General features: G+C 46.7%; 1 protein-coding gene across 1 annotated transcript in view; it reads right to left on the reverse strand.

The window, feature by feature from the left end:
• Positions 1-26310, reverse strand: part of LOC138301691 (deleted in malignant brain tumors 1 protein-like) — a 592703-nt gene that overhangs the window by 167112 nt on the left and 399281 nt on the right. Inside the window, exon 11 of the mRNA XM_069242207.1 lies at positions 20597-20908. Within this exon, the coding sequence (XP_069098308.1) occupies positions 20597-20908 (312 nt within the window). The remainder of the gene's footprint in view (positions 1-20596; positions 20909-26310) is intronic.

Below are 26310 nucleotides of genomic sequence, written 5' to 3' on the forward strand. Positions count from 1 at the left end.
TGGCCAGGAGGCCCCGCCACAGGCCGCCAGCACCCCTATCCCTGCAGAAGGTGAACCACCCTGCAAACGTTCCTTGCGATCCAGACAGAAGCCAAAGACACTTGCCAAGACACCCACCAGGAAATGAGACTCTCCTGATTGTCACCCTTGTGTCCCACTCAGTCACCCTGTCCACCTTGAACTGCCATTGGTCCCCTTCCTATATCCCTTTGGACAATGCAACTGTGCTACAAAAAGACTGGAACAATACCCTGGACTTTCCTCCATCATCTCCCCATCCCATTTCATTTACCCCCATATGATAGCACTTCAATAAACACCCTTTTACAAAAATCCATTTGGAGTATGTCATGTATATCAAATATGTACTCTTTGGAACAGGTACAAACATTGCAAATTAACTGTACATAGAATGAGCATAGATTAATGACCTGTAGCTGGCGGTAGTGATCACACCAGGAGTATTTGCTAAGTCACCAACATCTACAAAATGAATTGCCAGAGGAAACAGTAAGTGGGCATAGAAATAGGAAATATCAGCATGCCATTGCCACACAAATTACAACCAATGTCATTGAAATGTAAAGTTACACTGTCCTACCTGTGTGTCATTGGAAGTATTTTTGAATAACTGATGTTCTGTTGTCCTCAGCCTCATCCACTGCCTCCTCATCCTCACTGTCCACAGGGTCTACTGCTGCCACAGGGGCATCTCCAGTCTATTCCTCCTGCAGAAAAGGGACATGGCGCCTGAGGGCCGGGTTGTGCAACATGCAGCATGCCACCACTATCTGGCGGACCTACTCGGGTGAGTAGCACAGGGATCCACCTGTTAGATGGAGGCACCGGAACCTGGCCTTCAGGAGGCCAAAGGTCCTTTCAATTATCCTTCTTGTTCACCTATGTGCCTCATTATAACGCTCTTCTCCCCTTGTCCTGGCATTCCTCACAGGGGTCAGCAGCCATGATAGGTTTGGTTAACAAGAGTCACCTGCAAATATTGAGGGACAACATTTAGCCACACACTATCATATATGGCCCACACCTTATCCATATACCAACATACACTGGGTGGGAACCAGGGCTCACCTATTAGCCACACCCTGTGCCTCTGTAGTTGGCCCATCACATTTGGGATGCTGCTATTAATCAGGACAAAGGCATCATGCACCAACCCAGGATACTTAGCATTGACGTGGGAGATGTACTGGTCCACCAAGCACACCATCTGAACATTCATGGAGTTGAAACTGTTACGATTCCTGAACACCTGTTGATTCTGCCGGGGGTGGGGTGGACATATGTAATATGTGCACCATCAATCGGCCCAATTATGTTGGGGATATGTCACACTGCATAAAACTCGGCCTTCACTGTGACCAAATCCTCAACCTGGGGGAAAAGAAAGTAGCTGCACATGTGTTTAATCAGGGCAGACAACACTCTTGTCAGCACTATTGAGAACATTGGCTGTGACATTCCAGCTGCCAAGCCCACTGTCACTTGGAAAGAATGAGTTGCCAGGAAATGGAATACAGATAGCACTTGCACAAGAGGGGGGATCCCAGTGGGGTGCCAGATAACAGATATCAGGTCAGGCTCCAATTGGACACACAGCTCTGTGATCGTGGCCCTATCAAGTCTATCGGTAAGGATAATGTGCCTGTCCTCCAGTGTTGCCAAGTCCACCAGGGGTCTGTACACAGGGGTCTGTCTCCATCTCCTATTCATCCGCAGCGGTAGGTATCTAAGGGACACAAGAGTAAGGAGGCTGTCACAAACATAACATTGGAGCCACAACAGGAGTTAGCAATTAGCAAACTTGTAATGGGTCAGTGTGATTTGTCCAGTATGTGCCTATTACTCCTGTGACGCAGCATAAATCCATAGGGCTGCCCCTTCCCTGAAATGGTGTCCGCCTGTCCTGTGTGGAGGGACAGGTGGAAGTTAGGTAATTCCGATGAAGTTGTGCGCCGTGGCGAGAGACGGTCGGGAATCGCCGTGCAACTCCTCATTGGTTAATATTGGGCCCTAAGGGGTACAGTGGCCAGTGATGATCTACACCGGCGGTGATGATATGCACCGTCGTGGACGTGACCGCCATTTTCTATCATATTCCTCACTTGTTACCTGACCTTCCATAGGAGAGGACCTACACTGCATGTGCTGCTGTGACCTGTGTCTAGAACCTACCATGGCCCGTGTGACCGGGGAAAGGGCCCTAGCCTTCACTTCGGGGGAGCTGGAGAGACTGGTGGATAGGGTCCTACCCTAGTACAGACTGCTGTATGGGCCTCCAGACCAACAGGTGAGTACACTGTGGGCACGATGCATGTGGCACGAATGCATGGAGTTGTGTGTGTGAAGACCTCATGTAAGGGAGGTGGGTGGATGTCCTCTTTGCAGTGTACAGCTTGTGTGCTGGCCTATGTGTGTGCCAATGGTGAAGGAAACGGGTATGGTGGGCCATAAGTGTGTCAGGCTGGACTGTTTGTCTAATTGTGTTTTCCTGTGTGTATTGCCTTTGCAGGTCAGCGCACATGAAAAGAAGGGTATATGGCATGCCATCACCAAGGAGGTGCAGACCCTGGGGGTGTATGGCAGGCGGAGCACCCACTGTCGCAAGCGTTGGGAGGACCTGAGATGCTGGGCATAGAAATGCCAGAGGCCCAGCTGGGGATGGCCTCCCAATGAGTAAGGGGTGCCTGTCGAACCCTGACCCCCCTGATGGCCCGCATACTGGCAGTGGCCTATCCAGAGCTGGATGGGCAATTGAGGGCATCACAGCAGCCACAAGGGGGTGAGTACAGTGGCTATCTTTACAACTTACACCTGGTGGGGTGGTATCCGGGTGTTAGATGTGTGTCAGCGGGTGCCCCTAGGCCAGGCCTGACATAGCAGCATAGGTCCTCTGGTTGCTAGGGTTCTGAAGGGATAATCCTGCCTACCTAGCTTGTAGGCATCCACTACTGGTCAGGGCTGCGTGGGTCCCAGGTGTGCTGCAGTTGACAGTGTGTGCCCCTCCTCATGCCTTGGTGATTAGGGAGATCAGTGGTGGTGCAATGCACAGTGCGTAGGCCTGCTCCCTGTGTGTGAGGGTGCTGTGTACGCCAATGGTGGTGTTGGTGCAGCCATTGACCCAGTGTATCCTTTGTCTCTCTCCCCCCTTTTCTTGCTTTGTCATCCTGTCCTTATGTGCATTAGCATCATCTGGCGGAGGAGCAGAGGCACCAACTACGGAGGGAGCTGCATCTCACAGGACCCAGGAGGCAGAGTACACTGACACTGATGGCACCAGTGGGACAGAGGGCTAGGCGAGCACCACAGCGGAGACTCGAGGGGTCACTTCAGACACAGATACCTCCTCCGATAGAAGCTCCCTGGTGGTGGCGGACACTTCTTTGACCACCCCAGCTACAGGTACAGCTGCCACCCCCATACCAGCACCGCCCTCCCAGCAGCCCCTCATCGAGTTGCCCGTGCCCACTCACCCAGGAGTGTGGGCATCTCCTTCATCCCAGGCACCTCAGGCTCTGCCCCAGTTAGCCCTGCTGCCAAGAGTGAGGAGGCTATTGACCTCCTGAGATCCAGCTCTGTAGGGCAGTCAACCATTGTGAATGCCATCCAGGGGCTGGCAGCCCAGATGCAACAATCTAATGCATTCCTGGAGGGCATTCACACTGGATTGGCTGCCCAACATAGATCGATCCAGGCTCTGGCCTCCTCTCTGATGGCAGCCATTGTCCCTGTTTCTTTCGTCCCCCCTCCAACTAACACTTCTCAGTCCCACTCTCCTCTACCCCAACCCATCCCATGCACACAGACAAATGAGCATGCACACAGGACAGCACCCAAGAGTTTCACAGGCAACCACAAGCACCACACTTCATCCCACAAGCACTCACGCAAACACCATACAGTTGCAGACAGTACAACATCCACTGCCTCCACTGTCTCCCCTCCTCCCCATCCATCACCTCCCTCCCAGCCATGTCCACACTCACACCTGCATGCACTACATCATCATCCACTACCAGCATCATTACAACACCAAGCAGACCACACACCTCACAGACAAACACTTCCATAACACCCATGCGCACGTCCCTTGTGTCCTCTCCCACTGTGTCTGTCCCCCCTCCTAAAGTTCACAAATGCAAGCACTCAGACACCCAACAGCCATCCATCTCACAACAGCATACAGACCATGCACCTGCACCCAAATCCAGCAGGCAGACACCTCCAACAACGACTCCCTCATCCTTCACTCCCATGCCTTCTCCCTCTTCCCACCCCAATGTCCCTAAGAAACTTTTCCTATCCACAGCTGACCTCTTTCTTACCCCTCCCCCCACTGTTCTGTATGTATGGACAGGGTATCACAAACCCAACCAAGCACCTCAGCCACACAGTCCACGGGCCCAGTTCCATCCTCACCCACTCATAGTGGAAAGGAATCCGGGGCACATGTACTGAAGGGGAAGGAGCCTGCACCAGCCAGCCCAAAGGGGAAGGAGCCTGCACCAGCAGACAAGAAGGGCAAGGAGCCTGCACCTGCCACCCGAAAGGGCAAGGAGCCTGCACCAGCAGGCAAGAAGGGCAAGGAGCCTGCACCAGCAGGCAAGAAGGGCCAGGAGCCTGCACCAGCAGCTGCCACGGAGCCACCACCAACAACCATGGTTGAGCATCCATCCAAGGGTGCAGGGGATGTGCAGGAGCCTCCCACCACGACCAGCACCACCACAGTGCATCCATCCGAGGGTGCAGGGGATGTGCAGGAGCCTCCCACCACCACTAAAACCACCACAGTGCAGCCGTCACTGCCGGCGGGCGCAATGTAATTCTGGAACCAGTGGGCAATACACCCACTCCAAAGACTGTGGTACATCAGTCCCCAGGACCAATCACAGGGCATGTTGCCCCCTCGAGAACCAGTGGGGAAGACACCCACTGGAGAGACAATGGTACTTCACTCCCCAGTACCAAGCACAGGGCATGTTGCCCCCTCCAGAACAAGAGGGGAAGCCACCCACTCGAGGGACTGTGTCCTTGCAATCCCCAGGACCAAGCACAGTGCATGTTGCCCACTCCAGAACTCGTGGGGAAGACACCCACTCGACAGACAGTGGTACATCACTCCCCAGGACCAAGCACAGGGCATGCTGCCCCCTCCAGAACAAGTAGGGAAGACACCCACTCGAGGGACTGTGGCCTTGCACTGCCCAGGACCAAACACAGTGCATGGGCAGTGTCCCTTTTTTTGTACATTTGTAAATATCTGTAACATTGGATACATTCTTATTTATACAGTGTTGATATTATTTCACTCACTTTAGTAAATTTGTTTTGTCCTTGCATTATTCAGCCGATTCAGGGGGCTTAACTTATTTTCTTGTGCATCTGGTTGTGTGTATGGGGTGTTTGTATGAGGTGTGTGTTGTGCGTGTGTGTGTCACTCTCGTTTTCATCCCCCCTCCCTTGTGTGCTAGGCAGCTGTACTTACTGTTGTCCTCTTTGCCAGTGTTGGTATTCGTGGTGAAGCAGAATGTAGAATATCATCAGAAATACATGCAGTTTGGGTTCCATGGCGGTGTGGTTCTTTTCTGTGTCTCCAATGGTGAGTCCTTTCACTTCTGAGCTCTGTTTACACCAGGCTTTTGACGTCGTTCGTACCATCCCGGAAAAAAGTGGTAGATTGTATTGCTGTAATATGGTGTGCAGAACTTTGACTTTGGCCTGGCTGTTGGCGGCTACTGCCGTTGTGGCTGTTGTTTCTGTCGTGGCGGTCGGTTTGGTACATTGGCTGTCTTTTGGAGATCTTTCCGCCATGGTCATAATTAGGCTGTAATTACCGCCGGCCTGTTGGTGGTATTACTGCCACTTTATCACCGGCCGCCAGGGTCGTAATGAGGGCCTTATTCTTTTGAAAATCATATCTTGACTTATGTATGTTGAATTTTTGTTGTTTTAGTCTTATTTGATTTAGATAAACATTACCAATCTTTATAAACTGGTGTGGGGTCCATTTTGTAGTGTTTTCACTGTATTACCTTGTGTGTTGGGACAAGTACTTTACACATTGCTTCTGAAGTTAAGCCTGCCTGCTCGTGCCAAGCTACCAAGGGGGTGAGTGGGGTTTAACTGAGTGTGATTCTCCCTGAACCTGACTAGAGTGAGAGTCCTTGCTTGGACAGGGGATAACCTGACTGCCAACCAAAGACCCCATTTCTAACAGTTGTGTTGCATTAGTTCACAGGAAAAGGGTAGGGATGTGCTGTTTTTATCCACTTTGCCTCAATCTTGTCCTTATCTGTTGCCCTGGTTCTGTTTTGGCAGCCTAGCACCAACACAGGCATCCCCACACTATGATACAAGGGTGTCAGTGTTGCAGGCAGGATTGTTTTAGTGCAGAATGGGGCACCTACCTGCACAAAATCAATCCTGAGAGGCCTTTTCCTCTGCAGCACACATAGAAAGAGGAAAAAAATAATGAGACATAAAGTTATTTCTACCCATTGCACCTATTCTGTTGAGGTTTATCTTTTATGTGCATTCCCAGGTTTACCCGTTCTTGTAAATCTGAGAGTGCATCAAAATCTATGGATGTTACGTGGGAACACCCAAGCAACACCCATTAAAAGGCCTCCCTGGTGCAGAATAATGCAATTCAGCAATTTGCGTAGTATTACATTAATTGAGATTTGTGAGGCCAAGCAGGGACATGCAAGGTGGCCTTGCATGGGTCTGTCGCATAGGCTCTCATTATTCTAATGAGACTACAGGATTTTGAGCGGCAGAATTGCCTGCGGTGTGGGGAGTCTATCCCACTACAGGTGACACCTGTTGCCCCAATTCGGGTTTTGCTCCGGCTAACTAGCAGTGCCTCATCTCCACCGAAAGGTAGGGATGATTGGACAGCCGAGCGCATGACACAATTGACTCCTCAGGGAAATCGTGGTCACTCAGATCCAAACATTTCTATCAGTTACGTTAGTCTCATATATACAATGACAAGTAGAGCAGTATATGTTTCAATTAAGGTTTTAATGAAGCAACTGCATCTTAGATAATAAAGCAGGACGATAAAGCTTGACAAGATAAAAATTGTGACAAGGAGAGTAAAGCATAGAAATAATGCTACCATGTTGTCACTAGAGTCAATAGACTAATTCCTACCTAGGCTATATAAGAGCACAGCATGCTAAGCTCTAGTTCTGCCCTTCAGGTTCCCCTGGAAAGACATCATCCCCCATACATGAGCAAAAGCCTGAAGTCTGCATAAGTAGTTGTAGTGAAGCGTTCAGCAATCAGCATGCAGTCGTGGTAATCTGGCTGGAATCTCCCTCTAACGTGTGTTGGGACAAGGAAGTGTTTTTATTATAAAACAGCAGATGTTCTGGGAAAATGTCCCTATGTAAGGATGTGTATGTTTCTATGAATACCAGAGACTAATCATTTCCACGTCTCACCAGCAACCTATCTTACTGCAGCCTTGGGAAAGCACAGAGTGAAAGAAATGTATTGTTTAGGAACACAGTGCTGGACTAGGCAAGAAACAGCTAGATAGAGAGAAATAAAACAAGACCGCAAATGTGGCTTTGTTAATAATATTAAACAAAGCTGAATAAAATGTGTCTAGTTTAAAGTGCACAGCTTCAGGCCTAGTCTGTTCAAATAACGTGCATGGAGCTATAACTAAAATGGCTACACAACAGGTCCATAAGTCTAATTTTACATTACTCTTGTATCACGTTGTGTGATATAAGAGGGACAGACAGGGGCCTATAAATATGCCCCTTATTATTGAACTAATTTCCCTATTTTCACAGAACAATATATGTGACTTTGCATCAGATTTACCCAAATTACTGAAATGAATCTTAGAGGGATGAAACCCAGTGTCAGCCCTCCCGAAATGTTAACCTGCATGCCAATTTATTGCTCGTACACAGTTGTCAGCGAATCCTCTGTTGTGGCAGTTACTTTCAGCTTGACAACACTGATGGGAAAGTGGAATTACAGCCCAGGATGCGCAGTGAGAGTATTTGGTTTTGATATATGTTGTGCATCTGTGGGTTTTTTTTTCAAGCAGGATATGACTTTGTATGGTGCTTACTGTAGACTGAGCCACCTCTAGTGGTGCCTGGGGGAGTTCAGGTTGTAGGGAGGTGTTCATGACGGAACTCTAGATCTGAGGCTGAAGTCAATTTTGGGATTCTCACAGTGTCTGTCTGTGGATCATAAGTGTGTGAAGATGCTCATCCAGTCCCTGGTGTAACCTCTCTACTGAGCACACACATAACGATGCTCACATGTGTGCCAATTGTAATCACCGCCTTCTGTAAAAAAGTACAGGAGGAATACACAGCAGTTACAATACTGACAGCTGCAAAGGTTCACTGCTAAGGGGAGGGGATGCTTATGTGTGAGAGCAAGAGAGTGAGTGTAAGAAATGAGGAGTGAGTGAGAATAACGGTGAGGTATTGGGAAAGAGTGCGGTGAGTGATTGTAGTGAGGAGAAGAATCTAGAGCAGTCTGGGATCCCTTGCTTGGCTGGCTGGCATCAGTGCATGTTTTACACCCCACCAGTTTCAAAGATCACCATTGTCTCTGAGTTCCTCATTCACTCCCCACAAGCGCACAGAGCCCCTTTCATACCTCACATAGGTTAAGGGGCACCTAGCTATATTTAACATAGGCTATGTGGCACCGTGATAACCCCAACATCTGCTATCCAGCCCCCTCTATCTCCAGACATCATCAAAAAGAGTGCAGATAGGCACTTCACTAATCTGCATCTACTAGCTCACAACTGTGATTCAAGAAAAATCCCAGATTGGAGTTCTGCCAAGGAATGTGTTAACACTGACATTTTACTAATGAATATTTATGTATTTTGAATGTTAAATCTGCATAGAGAATGAGTTAGCTTAGAAAATTCATACACACGTTTGATAATGTGCCTACTTGAGTGACCACCAATAATCACAAAGTGTACTTATCAACAGTTCATTAATGTAAAATGTTGTTGTCATGTTTGAATTAATGTAGTAGTATGTCATATTAATGGTCATGTATTATGTATTTGCTTTATTAATCATAGGCCTTAATTTAGCAAGGCCTTGGGCCTAGTTGCACGAACTCATGTTAAGTTGCATTGCTTAGACTAACCATAAAATGGCTGCTTAGAGAATTAAATTGTAATTTTCCATTGCGTTGACCAAATGCTAATACTGAAAGTTCTTTCCCATGAGAACTGCTTGTTAGAAAATATTGTACTAGCTATAGATAGTTTGTATAACTTAGTGTGTGTAAAGGACAGGTTCCCAGGAGCGAACAATGGAAGCACTGACTGGATTAGAAGCTAATACAATTTTGTTACCTGACGAGGACAACAACGGGAATAGGAGAAGAGGAGACAATCATCAACATTTGAACAATGGTTTAGTAAACTCTTAGATTTGGGGTTCTGTTTTCATTGGACTAAACATAAACGTATGATTCTTTAACCAATAGCAACGTGGATAGTAGTTTTAGAGAATCTAACTTAGCCAGACCGCACCGAGAAGAGATAGGCCATTATTTTCTTGATCGCCTCGAGAGGAGACATGCTTAACTTTTCTTATCTTCGTTGCCTAGAAGTAACATTCTAATATGTCTGTTCTTGAGACATTTCTATCTTGAACTCTATTGCTGAATACCAATACTTTGCTGACCGAACAGATGTCCAGTTGACGAAGACAGCTACAGCTTGCTGACCCACACTGAGGCAAGGTATAAAACAATGTCACTGATTGTTATGCCTATTTGCTTTTGTTTCTAGGTACCAACTGCTACTTTTGATAGAGCCAAAGCTAGATGTTTAAAAAATTTGTGTTGACTAAATTGTTTTGCATGAAGCCCAAACATGCTATTCTAATCATAAGGTTAGTTAGGATACTCACTGATGATGCTTGCTAAATATTAACAACAGTTGATGTATTTTCTTTGTTGAATCTAAAGGTATGCTATTTCTATTGCACAGCTATTCTTGCTTTTGATTTTGTACTGTAACTCTAGAATGTGTAGTGATCCATGCTTTAACTAAAAAGAGATTCTTTAGAAGATTTGGTCAACCAGTGTTGTTTCACTATGCTCATCATTTGATTTTGAGATTAAGTTAGGTGATATTAGCATTGTTAATATAGGGAAATAAACATTCTAACCTTTACTTAAAGGTGTGGTTATTATTCGCCAAGAGGTCATGATGCCGGGAAATTACTGACTCCCAAGATTATCGAGGTTATTGATTAATATTGCTATTGGCTTGTATGGGAACTGAGTTTATGGTGGGAACTACTCTAAGTGCAGTCAAAAGGTCCTCCGAACCTCTAACGCATCCCCTTATAAACTAATGATAAATAACCAAATAAGTTCAGATGCGCTAACGGATGCTGCTGTTCCCTTTTGCAGCAACTTTTATCACACATATAAACGTATATGTACAAATGCACACAACTGTACTTGCTGTTTTTATATGCACGTTACCATAGGTCAGCAGTTTAGTATCAGTGTGATATTATGAAGTGCAAAAAAGTCAGTTTGTTTTGTGTGGTATTTAAATGGACATTTAGACTGTACCTACCAGCATATTTGTTACACAACATATTTTTGAATACCCATGCTCCTTATCTTGCGTATAATAAAGATAGGCTATGACATACTGATGGACCTGGCCCTTGTGGCAGGTTCATCCCCTGACTATTTGCCTTCTTCCTCCTATTTTGTTCTGACCTCTTGCTGTTGGCTCGAGGACTCTGAGCAATATATCACTGCTGATCAGTGCTAAAGTGCAGGTGCTCTCCCTTCTAAAGTTGGTATAATTGGCTTATACCTATTTGGCATATTTAATTTACCTGTAAGTCCCTTGTACAGTGGTATCTCTATACCCAGGGCCTGTAAATTAAATGCTACTAATTGGCCTTCAGCATTGCTTGCGCCATCCACTGAAGTAGCCTTTCAACCCTGTCTCAGGCCTGCTAGTCCAGGGCCTGTGTGTGCAGTTTTCTGCCCCAGGTACCTGGCATCTAACTTTACTTGCCAGGCCCAAAACCCCCCTTTTACTACATGTAAGTCACCCCTAAGACAGGACCTAGCTAGCTCTAAGGGCAGGGTGCTATGTATGTAGAAGGCAGGACATGTGCCTGGTTGCGTGGCCTGTCCTGGTAGCAACAAACAGCCGATTTGGTTTCTCACTGCTGTGAGTGCTGCCTTCTCATAGGATTGCATTGGAAATGCTCTGCCTTATGTCTAGGGGGTATTGTCTGATTGATGAGGGGTACTGTAGGCATGTTTGTTATGGTTGTAATGTTGGTGAGAAATGCTGCTTACTGGTTTAAGTTAATTATTTATTAGTATTACAGAAATGCCACTTCTAGAAAGTGAACATTACTCTGTGCTTATGACTCTGTGCTCAAGGTGTTTTGCAGCTTGACTCCAATCCACGTCCAGTGGTGGCAGCAATGTAGAGTACTGTAGCAAAGATGTTCCTCATATACCCACAGAGCTGGTACCTAGGTTCCAAGAGGGGGGTGACATAAGTCAGTGGTTAAAGGAATATGAGAGGGCTCTGGTAGAGCGCAGGATCCCTGAGAAGGATTGGGGGACTGGCCTGGGGAACTATGTTGCTGAAGAGGGGAGGGATGCCCTACTGACTCTAAAGAGAGTGACAGATAGGGGTACTCCACTATAAAGAACGCACTGATTGTGAAGTATGGTTTTCCCCCTGAGGAATACAGAAAGAGGTTCAGGGGTTTTAAGAAACTGTCCCACCAGTCTTGGGAGGAGTTTGTGGAGGATTGCTGCATTGAACTAGATGGATGGGTGAAGGGTAGCACAGTAAACAATTTTGAAGGCCATTTAATCTGATTGTCAGACAGCACCTGCTTCATTGTTGTTTTTCAGGGTCACGCCAACACTTGTCAGTGTGTGAGCTCTCTGACCCCAGGGAGCTTGCAAAGGAGGCAGACCTCTGGTTGCGTACCAGAGAGTCTAGTGTGGCATTAGGGGTTGTTCCTAAAGAGAGTGGTCTATGTTTTTCCCAGCCAGGTGTGGTGGGAAAGGCTTGTGCCCCAGGTAGGTCCCAGTGTAAGGGGAAGGGTTTGGGATCCCATGACTTGTCTCAAAGGAGAGGGAGTGGGGGTGGGCTGTGTCCCAGGATGTCCAAGACCCGGTCTCATAGCCTGGTTGGTTCCATGAGTGGACGCCAGGATGGGAGCCTAGCCTGCACCATAGGGCCAACTTCTCAGAGGGATCCCATTTTGCCAGTAGGACTTGGGCGGGTGGCTGGTGATAGCATTCCGCCAGTCCTGTGGTAGTCTCACTCCAGAGTGGAGGAGGAGGAAAGCCAGGCGTAGGGTTGAGAGGGGACTGTGGGCCCCAGTGGTGAACCTAGAGGGTCAGGGGTCAGCTCTGAGAGCAGAGCCCCCCAGGAATGACTGTGGTGAGACGATTTTTGGGTTGGGGGAATCCAGACTCTGCCAGATGGGCAGAGGTCAGAAGGCCTGTGCCAGCCAGACTCTTGTGTGGCCTTTAGGGAAGGTGTTTCCCTTGTGGGGGGTAGGTGTGCTCCCCAGGAAGTCCTGGTGCACCAGACAATGGTTCAACCTCAGGGCGGTAACTCTGGGTTGGATGATCAGGTTAAGGGGGAAAGCTCTGACCTGGCAGGGGTAGGTGTACTCCCATGGAAGTCCTTGTTCCCAGGGCAATGGTCCCATCTGAGGGTGTTGACTCTGGACTGGGTAGACAGGTTCAGGGGGTAAGTTCTGACCTGGTTGGGGGGCGGTTAGTCTGCTCACCCCTTCTGTGTAACTCCTAGTCGCCTCTCACAAGGTGGGGAGACGTGGAACTCTGGGAGTCCAGTCTGAGGGTGTTGACTCTGGACTGGGTAGACAGGTTCAGGGAGTAAACGCTGACCTGATGGGAGTAGGTGTGCTCTGAAGGAAACCATGGTGCGCCTGGCAATGGTTCAACGGCAGGGTGGTGACTCTGGTTTTGATGGTCAGGTTCAGGGGGTAAACTCTGACCTGGTTGAAGGGGCGTTAGTGTGCTCGCCCCCCGTGTGTAACTTCTTGTGGCCTCTTGCAAGGTGGGGAGATGCGGAACTTGGAAAGTGGGGTCCAGAGAGGGGGAAGGTCACCCCGGACCCTGGTGCAACCCAAGTGTAGTGTCCATGGGTTGGGTGGTCAACCGTCAGTTAGTGATCCTGGCTAGCGAGAGAGTTGTGCAGGACGCCTGCATCCAGCGCCCTGGCAGCTATGGATTCTGGTGATACCCCTCCTAACAGAGGAGGGTGGGATCCTAGAAGGAGGGGCAGAGGGAGGAGAGCCTTGCTTCTAGCCCCTGTGGAACCTATGGGTGCGGACCCTAGGTTGGTGGATCAGTGGCAGGGTAGACTCCCTGAACTGATTGAAAGTGGAGTGGAGACAGGTTGCTATGCACCTGGGGCTACCACCCCCCACTCATTGTGGTTTCAGAGAAAAGAGGCTCCTAGATGGCCTGGGGCCTGGTTCTGGCCATTGGCAGCTAGAGAGCCCCTGTAGGTTAATCTAGGTTGCCTGGGAAGCATTGACAGAGAGACTCAACTGAGATCAGGTTGGCATAGAATTGGAGCATGCCCCTGCAGTGGCAGGCCAGGGTCCATGTTCTTTCGCCCCAACCAGGGAAACCCATCAAGGTATTGATTGTTCTCCCCTGGCTTTAGGCTGGTGGGGGGTTGTGTTGGACCTGGCACTTGTGGCAGGTTCATCCACCGACTTTTCGACTCCTTCCTCCTATTTTTTTCTGACCTCTCGTTGTTAGCTCTAGGACTCTGAGCACTTTCTCACTGCTGATCAGTGCTAAAGTGCAGGTGCTCTCCCTTCTAAAGTTGGTATGATTGGCTTATACCTATTTGGCATATTTAATTTACCTGTAAGTCCCTTGTACAGTGGAATCTCTATACCTAGGGCCTTTAAATTAAATGCTATTAGTGGGCCTGCAGCACTGCTTGCGCCACCCACTGAAGTAGCCTTTCAAACCTGTCTCAGGCCTGCTAGTGCAGGGCCTGTGTGCGCAGTTTTCTGCCCCAGGGACCTGGCATCTATATTTACTTGCCAGGCCCAGAATTTCCCTTTTACTACATGTAAGTCACCCCTGAGGTAGGCCCTGGCTAGCTCTAAGGGCAGGGTGCTTTGCATGTAACAGGCAGGACATGTGCCTGTTTGCATGACCTGTCCTGGTAGTGACAAACAGCTTATTTGGTTTCTCACTGCTGTGAGTGCTGCCTTCCCATAGGATTGCATTGGAAATGCCCTGCATTATGTCTAGTGGGTATTGTCTGGTTTATGAAGGGTAGTGTAGGCATGTTTGGTATGATTGTAATGGTAGTGAGAAATGCTGCTTACTGGTGTAAGTGGATTTTTTATTAGTATTACAGAAATGCCACATCTAGAAAGTGAGCATTACTCTGTACTTATGACTCTGGTATTTTGCAGCTTGACTCCAATCCACGTCTGGGCAGAGTGACAGTTGGGTTTTGTGCATACTTTTCAGACACCCTGTACACAGGGAGGGTGAAGGTGTCACAAAGGTGCATCTGCATGCTGAATAGTCTTCCTGGGCTGGTAAAAGGGAGAGGTAGGGCACACCTGCATGTGTAAAGGCTGTGCCCCGGCCTCCCACAATAGGGTTGTTTCCCCCAACTGATGCTCGGAGCCTGTGCTGGAGGAGAGAGGGGGCACTCCCAGAACCAGGTGTAACTGGTTGGAACTTCCTCTCTCCTTCCTTTGTAACACACTGTAAAATTGAGTACAAGTACAGGGGAATTTTCCCCACAATTTGGAGACACTGGTGACGCTTTGAACTGGACACAGAATGCTGGAGGAACTCACCAGGAACCGCCATGGACTGCTGCTGCTGTGCTGACCTGTGACCTGCGACCTGCGACCTGCTGGGTCACTAGCAGGAACTGCAAACTGTTTGCATCCTTCTTGTGCTGGCCCAGCTGCTGGGCCCTACTATCCTGTGCTCCTTTTTCTTGGACTATTGTCCCCCAGGGGTTGGGTGCTGTGGCCCCTGGCCCCTGCAACTGTTGGAAGTGCAGGAGGAGCACTTCATTTTTACGGCCTGTAGCACCTTGAGAGCTCTTTTTCCTTATAAATATACCATATAGAGAGCACTGTACTAGTATTCCGCAAGAGCCTTGTGGACGCTTTCCTTTTGTGCCCTCAGCGCTTTGCCACAATGGAAATCACCCCCGCAGCCTGGCCGGGCTGTTTTCAAGAAGAGCGAGTGAAGCATGCTGCACAGTGCCCCCAAGGCACGAAGAAAGGGAAACTGGAACAAGTGTGTTCCTATTGCTGACCCCAGGGCAAGGTTTGCTCCGAGGAGTGCCCCCAGGGCACCAGAAGGCCCTAACTTAGGACCGATCACTGTCGCGGCCCAGGCGGGCCCCTTTCTTCGGCTGGAGAAGATCGGGCCGGGAAAAAAGCCTCATTGGAGGCTCCCCGCCCGCCGAAGCCCCTGAGTGTGTGGTGCACGGGCAGGGGGGAAGGAAGCCTCATCAGAGGCTCCCCCTGCTCCTTGGAGCCCTGCTTGTGTGTTTAGGATGGGTGGGGGAAAGGAAGCCTCATTGGAGGCTCCCCCCAGCCCCACCGAAGCCCTGAGTCTCCTTTTGGGAGGCCGGGGTGGAAGCCTCGTCCAAGGTAGCCCCATGCCACTTTACAAAATAAAAAAAATACTTATCTCTACTTACCTCTACTTACCGTAAATGGGTCCCCCCATCCATGGGTGTCCTCCAGGGGTGGGTGAGGGGGGCAGGGAAGGGCACATGTGGACTGCCATGGAAATGAGCCCACAGGTCCCTTAACGCCTGCCCTGACCCAGGCGTTAAAAAATGACTCTAAACTGGTTTAGAGTCATTTTTTAAGGCCCTCCCCCTTCCATGCGTCATTTTTGCACAGGAGTATAAATAAGACGCAAAGGCTTTAGAGTCATATTTTGCCCTGGAATGCCTACCTTGCATCGCATTAACGCAAGATAGGTTTCCACTGTAAAAAAACTACTCAATCTCCATAAATTTAGCGCTAGAGGGGTCGAGCGCCAAAGTATAAATATGGAGTTAAGTTTGCACCAGATTTGCGTAAAAAAACAAATGACGCTAATCTGGCGCAAAGAGAGTATGAATATGCCCCTAAGGGCCTGATTTAGAGTTTGGCGAACGAGGTTACTCTGTCACAAACGTGACGAATATCCCGTCCGCCGTATTACGATTTCCATAGAAATAATGGAATTGTAATAAAGTGGACGGGATAGCCATTACGTTTGTGACATGGCAATCCTGTCTGCCAAACTCTAAATTAGGCCATGGATTTTTTAGTGTAGCAGTCTTGACCAGCACCACGTATTGGTCTTGATGGCGAGCCTTCTGGTTTGCCTCACAGTATAACAAGGTTGCACCATCCTACATATCGACTTGACCGTTAACACTGGGAGTACTGCCAGGTAAAATACAGAAAATACTATTTCTAATGCATTACTGCAATTGGTATTTGCATGCAATTATTTCCCCAAACAATTAAAAAGTACTAAAATGGATAAATCCATATTCGGCATCTAGATTTAGATTTGTGTGGCCACTAAACACGGAGGCAATGATACTCATCGGGTTTCTCCTCTGCTGGACTTAAACCTGCCTCCGGGGGGCACTGAACCCATTTTTGTATGCCACTAAATTGTACCCCAACCTTATTTCCATGGGCATGTGTATTCCGCTGCCTGGAGCAAGACCTAAACGCAATACTCTCAGACATTACTCCCGGAGGGGCATTAATATCCGAACAGCAGCAATTTAGAGTCAGATTTATTTTTGACTGAGAGCCTAAATGTTACTGTTATCCAGAGGTTATATGACTGAGAGTTTTCACACTTGTAAAGCTATGTGACTATGTATATACATTGGTGGCTTTATGTAACAGTATTTGTACACACTGATGAGGTTATTTGCTAGTATTGTTTTCTCCTAGCCAATTTATTTATGTGACTGAGTGTACTTTCTACAGCAGAAAAGGGTAGAGATATAGGACAAACGGATGGTATTCGATTGCTTCAGGGCTATGTAGAATGCAGTTCACAAACACATATCAGTGTCATACTCGCTGAATGAGCTATGAGTTACCACATACAAATGATTCTTATGACCTGGAGCGTTTTAAAATATGTGTTTTTTTTTTTAATCTGTACAAGAATTTAGAAAGAGATGAAGAATGCACAAAGGACTTTGGTGAAAACATTGATAGACTGCGTCTGCTTTTGATCTCTAGAAAAAGAAATGGCCCTGGGTGCCAACCGATCGGGCTCCATATCAGTCATTTTTTTTTGCCCACTGTGCCGCTCCAGTAATGACAGTCCAGTCAAAACTGCAAATCAACGCCCACTCTGAAACTTAACACAAGCAAACTGAGAATGGTTCCTCCCTTGTCGGGGCTCATCAGTAAGGATCCTATTGTTCATCGGTCATATGGCCGGCATTTGTAGTCTCATGCACAAGGGACTTGGCAGGTAGTTTGGCCTGGACAGTTTTTATTTAAGCAGGACCATGGCTAGTCTATGGTAGCAAATTGCAATACCCTATCCCAGTGCAGTGTCGCTTGCTACACAGCTACTTATGAATTATAGGGTTTAGCATGTTTTACTGCTTGTCGTATCTGTTTACCGTTTATGACTGAAGCTAAATTGAATTAAATGCAATTTATGTCTTTTTGGATGTTTTTTAAGAAACGTGGTAGTAGTTCCTTAGAGAAGTCTAGGTAGATGGGTATCTTGTGAGGGTTATCAGACTGAGGGTAGTCGTGTTGTGCATGATATATTATGGTATACCATATCATGTCATCATATTATATCATACCATGCAATGGTAAATTCTTCAAGGGAAAAGATATATGTCAAGAGAAGGGGAGAGAGAAAATCCATAATTGAGGGTGCTCAAAACCAGTCCAAGGATGCTTTTTTCCAGTCCGGGAGAACCTGGCCTGGCAGTTCGGGCTGCACTGCTCCCTTGGGAACAGGGTCAAGACTGATGTGCATATGGCTTGGTCGATACTGGAGTGGCCGGGTGGGCATAAAAACAATGGATTAAACCCAGATCTCTGTGACGGGGTGAATGTTTGCATTGTTCAGCATTCCCGCCAACCTCTGTTCTTTTTGCAAACACATACCAAGGCTGCCTTGAAACTCACAGAATAAGACATTTTATAAATGATGACTGTTGCTCCTGCTTCTGTGTCAGGAGATAAACAGGATACTTCTGCAACAGACAACTTCTGCCAAGCCCAGTCTTTAATTGCAGCCAATGAATGTCTTAGAGAAAGTGTCAGAAGTCTCAAGCATAGATGAGCACTCACGCTTGCTAGACACAGCACTACATCAGGGGAAACCGAGGTGCACTCCGCCTTGCCACTTCTCAAGTTAGCAAAGAGATCTCAAAGTGTTTTCAGCTGGTCTCTGAAAAAACATGGCTAACAAAAAGGAACTGAATAAAATATATGTGGCACCAGAAAAAGAAAACCAATCAAATAAAATGGATATGTGTTAGAAATGGGGTTTCTGGTTGGCTAGGTGATGCACCGAAGCCAGGCAGAACCCACCCACTCTAGTCAGGGCAAGGGAGTTACACATCCAAGATAACCCCTGCTCACATCCTTAGTACCTTGGCATGAGCAGTCAGGCCTATCCCAGAGGCAATGTGCAAAGCGTTTGCACAACACACGTGACACACTGTCCCCCAACAAAGGAAACACAGCACCAAGTTATATGAAAATATACTGTATTGTACACAACGCAATTGGTAGACCAAACACAACATGTCAGTAATATCCTGCTACCTTAGCTGTTGTCTGAATGTTACACATTAGTTACTCTGCAGACAATGTAAAGAATATTCCCTGGCTGATGCACATAAGGAAGATGGCTCATGATTTGGGGAGGCCTGAATTGTTTGACCATCCTGAGGGCCTGACTAGTTGTGATAAGAAATGGGTTAAGGATAATTTTCTGAGAATCCAGGAGACCAGGAGGGAGGGGGAGGCTTTAGGGAGAAAATCGATCAGGGATTTCATCATGTTAAAGATGTGGGTAGGTCCTGAGCGCTATCTCTTAGAGATAAAGGATGTGAGGGAAAGGTCTCTTATAACCCGATTCCGTTTGGGGATCATCAGAAGTAATCTGTGGTTCCCGCTAGGTCAGTATGGGGAAAAATGTATTAGACCCTGCCCCTGTGATGGGGTGTCCCAACAGACCTTGTCCCATTTTACGTTGTTTTGTGTTTTTTATGCACCGTTTAGAACTCGATTTTTATTACCTCTCCTAAGGCCCAAGGGTTTCGTTCAATATCGTCCTGCTTTTATGTGGTTGCAAAAGGCCTCAGATGTATTGGTGTGGAAGGGCCTGGGATCGTTCCTGAAGGGAGCGATTAGTTGGCATAATAATGTAGAGTTTTTGGAATACATTTTTCTATCTTATTGTTCTCTATGAATTAGGTTTTATATGTTTATATTCTTGATGGGTGTTTTTATTATTTATGGTTTTACTGCTATATTAACAAATGTATTGGCGATTATTTATTGTGATGGATGAATTCGCTCATACCGAATAAAAGATTATTATTATTATTATATTACTCTGCAGAACCAGCAGTAATCACATATAACACACAGGTTACTTATTATTCTGCATAAGCAGTAGTCAGGAATCACATTACTACACAAATGCACTTATCATAGAAATATCATAAACGCCCATATCAGGAACATTATAAAACATATGGCAAGTCAGGGAAACATATTAGCAGAGCATGTCCATAAAAGGAACATTAGAAAAACATATATGCTGCCTCTCCTAAAGCAAAACAAGTTAGCATATAAATCCTTAAGTCTATATTAGGAACATAAGAAATAGGGATACCTGTAGAAAGTACCTGTTTCCTTGATGGAAGGCACTTTCGGTGCCCAGAAGCAAACAAAGGGGGCCCCCGGCGCTCCACTACACGAAAATGGGGCCTTGCAATGATTTGGGGGGGATGGGTCAACACACACCCCCTCTGGTTTTTATAATGGGCCCCTCCTGGGGCCTTAGATCTCTTGGGGCGCCCCCAGGCCTCCAATGGCCCTCCAGAGGGGGGGGGGCCAAGGCACACAACTTGGGCAGGGGGGCATGACTCCTGTCTTGTGCCTCAAAAAATGACGCTAGTCAGGTTTGAGCCATTCTTTGACGCACAACCCCCATTCTTCCCTACGCCTCCGCTGCCCGGTTCGAGTCATTTATTTTGACGCTAACCAGGCCGCAGTGCCGGCTAATGTCATTCCATAAATAAGGCGGCCGGCTGGCACGTTGGAATGGCATTAGCCGGTGGTAAACATTTTGACACAAATCTGCGCTAGCGCTGATTTGCATCAAAAAGTATGAATATGGGCCTTAGTTTGTTATTTCCATATTTTTAAATTGTCATATTCTCATGCCATAGTGTAATAATTTGTCACAGAGTGCTGTCAGTAACGGGCTTCATTAAAGAGTGCACACTCACTTTCTGAGCAGATGACGTTGACATCCTCATTGTGATTGCAGTTATGCACGCCCATGCCTCTGTGAGGACACATCCACAGGACATGCTCATCCCCTCTGCAGTTGACGTCATCCAGGTGGATTGGACCATTACCCTGACCATAGTGCCATGGAGCCGACACTGGATATCCACAGCCAATTTCTCTGCACACAACATGTGCATCATTGAGGTCCCAGCCATCATCACACACCGTGCCCCAGGAAGAGTTGTAATAGACCTCAACAAGACCTTCGCATCTGTCCAAGCCGTTTACTAGTCGAACTGAAAAATAAGCTGTAAGAAATTGAGAGAAAGAAGAAATATCATCTCCGAACCCCAAGTCTGTTTTACTAACAATGTAACTCATCTTGGTAGATCACTCCTACAAGTAATTCCAGCATTAGGTAATCTCTTCAATAATATCCTGAGCAAAGCATGCAGTGATGGAACAGGGATGTCGGATACATGTAATCTCTATGAGCTCAGCAATGGAATGCCTATAGCATGGCGGGTCTGGGAGTAACGAGGAATGTGGCAGATTATGACAGACAGAGAAAAAACAGATGACAGCACTTGAAGAGTGATGGAAATCAGGGCCATTGGGAGCAGTAATGGGGTATGCAAGAATAAATGGCCAGATTACAGTTAGAGTGGTGGGTGGGGGAGGGACAATCAAAGAGAAGGCATGAACAGTGACAGACAGAAAGCTGGATATTGTGACAGGGAGAGAGATGGGAAAATAACTGCCATGCTTAAAAGAGAGAAAATGACTAGGAGAATCAGGTAGTAACAGCAGTAAATAGAAGAAGGATGGAGGCAGAAACTGACATCCCAGCAGTTTTGGGTTATCAGACACCTTGCAAACAAGGCTGCCAACACGCAAGTGTCGAAGAAAAATATACTCAAGCCCACTAGTCCCATTTGCTGTTTATGTGACTCTTCAAAAAAGCCCCTGTCTTTCTGTTTTTTGGAAGAAGGGCAACTGTTGGAAATGGCCATTTCTGCAGGGTTATTCCTAAACCTTTTGCCTTTCTCCTCCTATTTCTTCTCTTTCCCACATCAGCTGGCACCTGGGGCCTCTGTGTTGTGCCCTCCTGCTAGATGAATCTCCCCGTAGGGACCCCAACTTGCAAGGGCCTACCAACACTCCACACCTGCTCCCAACCTCCTGACCCATTCTCAGCTACCCTGAGCCAGGGCCAAGTACTGGAGCGAGTTGGTCCTCAGGTCAGTGGGGGCCTCTCAGCCAACACTAGTTTTTCCCTTGGAGACTGCCCTCACCAGGATTACAGCAACTGAGTCAGGCCCAGGGGGAGTTCTTCATCCACCCCACACTCCTTTGCGGTGGCTCCACATGTTTCCAGAGAAGGCCGGGTTAGCCCTAGGGAGGCACAGGTGAATACCCACACTTGTACCTTTGGGGGCATACCTGGAATACCCCTCCCATGCCATCAGGAGTTCTCAGGGTAGGAAAGCCTTTTTGTCATTCTAACGGGGGAGGACTGAGCATGACTCCATTGCGTGACTGCTGTAATACGTACCTGCTAGGGTATGTAATTGCTACCTGGTATTGCTGCATAAGCACCTGTGGGCATTGTTTTCTTGGGTTGTGCTATACCATGCTGGTTGAGTATTTGATTAAGTCCCGCCTCTAGCCTTGTTGGTGCAGGAGCTTCCTACTAGAGAAAATTACTGTATATTAGTAGCCCCTGGGCACTACTGTCGTTCCTCCGCTAGGCTCACCTAGGAGCTAGTAGGAGGACAGGGGTTGCAATTTAGGTAATGCAAATCCAAGGGTGTTGGGAGCCTAAGGCCCCCTTTGATGCACCCCCCCAAAAAAAATTGTCCACATGTAAAGCACACATACGCCCTAGGGCATGTGCGCGCTACATGGCATTTTTAATGCATTTTTAAAATTGCACATGGTTACTACCATATTTGAACTTGTGGCAATTGCATTTCCTAAACGCCCAGTTCGCATTTAGGAAATGCATGATACATGTGCATAGGAATAGGAATTCCCTATTTGCGATTTCCTACTTAGGGAATCGCAATTTGCTATTCCCTATTCAAAGTTGCAATTTTAGGGATTCGCTAAAAATTGCGATTCCCTTAAATTGCACTGCACTGCCTTTCATACATCGTGAACGGCGAGTCTGCATTCTCAAACAGCTGAACTTACCGATTTGCACCGTTTGTGAATGCAAACTCCTTTGATACATCTGGCTCCAAAGTGAGAAAAGGATCTGAGAGATTCAATAAAGTCACTTAACTCCCTCCAATTTGAGGAATTCTTAGCTTCATTAAATTGGTGGGAGTAAAGTCACTTTATTGAATCGCTCAAATCCTTTTCTCTCTAGGGTAATTTGTGCAATCTGATTGTAAGGATTTACAATCAAGTTGCCTAGGACTATGTGTGAGAATGGGATTGTTATTTGGAACAATTATGAGACCGCACCAAGAAAATAATGTCACTATTTTGTTGAACTGTTACCTTTACACCTCTGGTTCTTTTTCTTACTGAAGGGCTCATTGGTGGGGGCTTGACCTTCGCTGCTGGGATCCAGTGTTGGACTTGACATCAGTGGACAGATTTTAGTTCTTGTGGGCAGTTCAAGTCTATCTACAAATCATCAAAACGTTTAAACGCGTGCAATATGGAATCTGTGGCCTAGTAATGACAGTGTGTTGAGGAGCAGTAGTGTATGAGTCTCTAGTTCTTTATCAAAAACCATTATCTTTGAGCTGCGAGCTCAGAGCTCACAATTGAAGTTCTTACCAGCAAGAAGAGTACATTCTAGTGCCAGACACAAGCCTGGGACTGTCTAGGTGCATGACTGATAGGCTGGGGTGATATTCACATGGATCTTTAAACTGAGGGTCATGGGACTTGGGAAGAAGCTAATAGTTAACTTCAGAGGAAGTTAAGTGACATTATTCAATCTTTCAAGTCCTTGTGGGGACTAGGACTCGATCTCCCAGCATGCACTAGCAGGGTCCAGGGCAAATCCAGCTGTTACTGGTCAGCTGGGCTCTTGCAGATGCAGGGTTCCTTTAGTTTTGTGTTCTTGGAGGTTAACAAGAGGCAAACATACTAACCCATGGAGTCCCATCAGAGGTGGATGAGTGGGGAAAAGTAGGGAGCAGGCCCAGTCCCCGACGTCTAACTCTCTCCATGAAGTCCACAGCAGAAGCAGCCCCTCTATTTCTGAAGTCCTGTCTTTATTCAGCAGGTGCAGTGTTTTTTTGGTTCAGCTCTTTTTATTGAGGTTCACAGGTTCAACAGGTGCAGTCTTTCTTCTGTCCATTACTTATCCTGTATTGTTCTGAGGCTGGTACCCAGGGGTGTCACTTTTATGTCAGTTTCAAGTTTGTTGGTGGGGAGAACTCCCTAAGCAATGCGTAAAAAATCCCCACAGGCAACTCTCCCTACTCGTAGATATTTTCCTGGGGGACAATGCACCACTCTGCCCAAATCCAAGATGTCAGATATTTTCCTCCCATGTTCAGAGCTATGGGCACACTCTTGAGGTACTGCAACAGATTCCCTCTTTCTTGGGGAAGATGTTAGCCTGTCTACGTCTACAAAAAGAGAGAGGCGGGTTGCTTTGTGTGTCACATTTTCCCCTCAGAGCAGACTGTCTCTCTTAAGCTGGACCATCCGTGGCCACAGACTTCTGGGCACCCTGTCAGGAAGAGGTCACACCTCCTGCCTCCAACAGTCCGTTTATTCACAGTTCTTGGTAGGATCTTCACACCTCCTGTTAGAAGGGAAGCAGGCTGCCTCAGGTGATAACTTCTTTAGTTGAGCAGAAATGGCACTACAACTGTGAGGAAAGAAAGTAATGACATTTTCAAGTGTCATATAAAAAGTTACTTTAAATACAATTTCAGCACTATGTCATGTTTAATGTAACACTTAGGGCCAGATGTATCAAGCGATTTTGCATTTGCAAATGGTGCTAATGCAAAAATGCATTTCCCAATGTATGAAAGGCATTTGCAGTGCAATTTTAAGGAATCGCTAAAATAGAGATTCCTTTAAATTGTGACCCCATTTAGAGAATCGCAAATTGCGATTCTCTAAATAAGATATTGCAAATAAGGAATCCTTATTTGCGATCTCTTTACCACATGTATCAAGCATTTCCTAAATGCGAATTTGGCACTTAGGAAATGCAATTACCACAAACTAAAGTTTAAGCATGTGCAAATTTAAAAAATGCATTATAAATGGGGAAATAAGGGAGGCTTGCGGAGCCCTGGAAAAAAAACTTGACCTTTTGGTGTTAAGAACTCAAGCATTAGAGGAGGCAGTGGAAGAAATGAAAGAGGAAATCAGAGACCATAAAAGAGAAATTAACATATTAAAGGAAAATGAGCAGTCCCTGCAGAACAAACTGGAACAACTGGAAAATAACTCTAGGAGGAATAATTTGAGGGTGTTGAATGTTCCGGAAGGTGTGGAAGGCGAAAATGTAAAAACTTTCTTGAGTTCTCTCTTTAAGGTCTCGCTTTCATTGGAAGTGACTCCAGAAGAAATAGCAAGGGACATCCAGCGGATCCATAGTGACCCCTTTAAGAAAAGGTCAAATAGTCTTAAACCTCGGAGGATTCTGATACATTTTCAGACATATTCTTTGAAAGAGAAAATCCTGACTCTGACACTTAGACAGAAAACATTAAAAGGGGATCATTTCACTTTTGAGGTTAGGTCTGATTTGTCCATTGTAACAATAAATAGTCAGTGGGAGCTGGGGAAGCGGATGGAGGATTTTAGGAAACAGGGTGCCTCGGTTCAGATGAGATTCCCGCCGACTCTTAGGATCATGCATAACAATAAAATGTGTAATATAAGAGAGGTGAAAGCAGCGGATGAGTTGCTGGAGACCATTAAAGATGGAGGTATCAAGACATAATTTGTGCCCACCGAGGGATGACCAATTGGTGCTTCTAAATTGGGTCATAGATCCGTATGAAGGGAGGGTTTTCCAAGGGAGGGAAGGGGGGCATGATGAGGGGGGTGGTTAGGGGAGCACAGGGTGGGGAGCAGATGGGAGAAAATAGTGGAAAACAAATAGAAGAAAGTCCTCTACACCTCAGTATTTTAGATAAACCATAAGGGATGTATAAGAAGGAGGCAGCTCAAGGTGTTAGCTGTAATCAAAGACTTGTCCTGGAATGTAAATGGATTGAGAGTGAGAGGTAGAAGAGACAGGATTTTACAGTAGTTGAGGGTTTCTTCTGCCCAGGTTTTGATATTGCAAGAAATGCATTGAACTGGGAACAAATGTAAAGCTCTGTTTAGAAGTCAGAATTGGGTCTGCCTGTGTGTATGTACTGAACAGGGCTTTAACGCTAGAGGGGTTGCAATATTGTTTAAGCATCAGTGTGATGCAGTATTAATAAAGGTCAATACGAACAATACAGGCAGATGGATAATAATTAAAGTAAGTTTATTCTGCAGACCTATCACACTGGTAGGATATTATGGCCCCAATAGTGACGATATAGAGCCTCTCAAAAAGCTGTTCTGTCAGCTTTTGGATTTTTCTGACCCAGTGCTAATGGCAGGTGACTTCAATATAATTCTAGACAGTAAACTGAACAGATCAACCAAAAGCAGATCGATAGTCAACTCGAAGTCTCAGCAGTTTCTGAGAAGGACGATGAAGGAAAGGGCATTGGATGATTGG

This window comes from Pleurodeles waltl, chromosome 6 (assembly GCF_031143425.1).
Source record: "Pleurodeles waltl isolate 20211129_DDA chromosome 6, aPleWal1.hap1.20221129, whole genome shotgun sequence".
Taxonomy (NCBI): Eukaryota; Metazoa; Chordata; class Amphibia; order Caudata; family Salamandridae; genus Pleurodeles; species Pleurodeles waltl.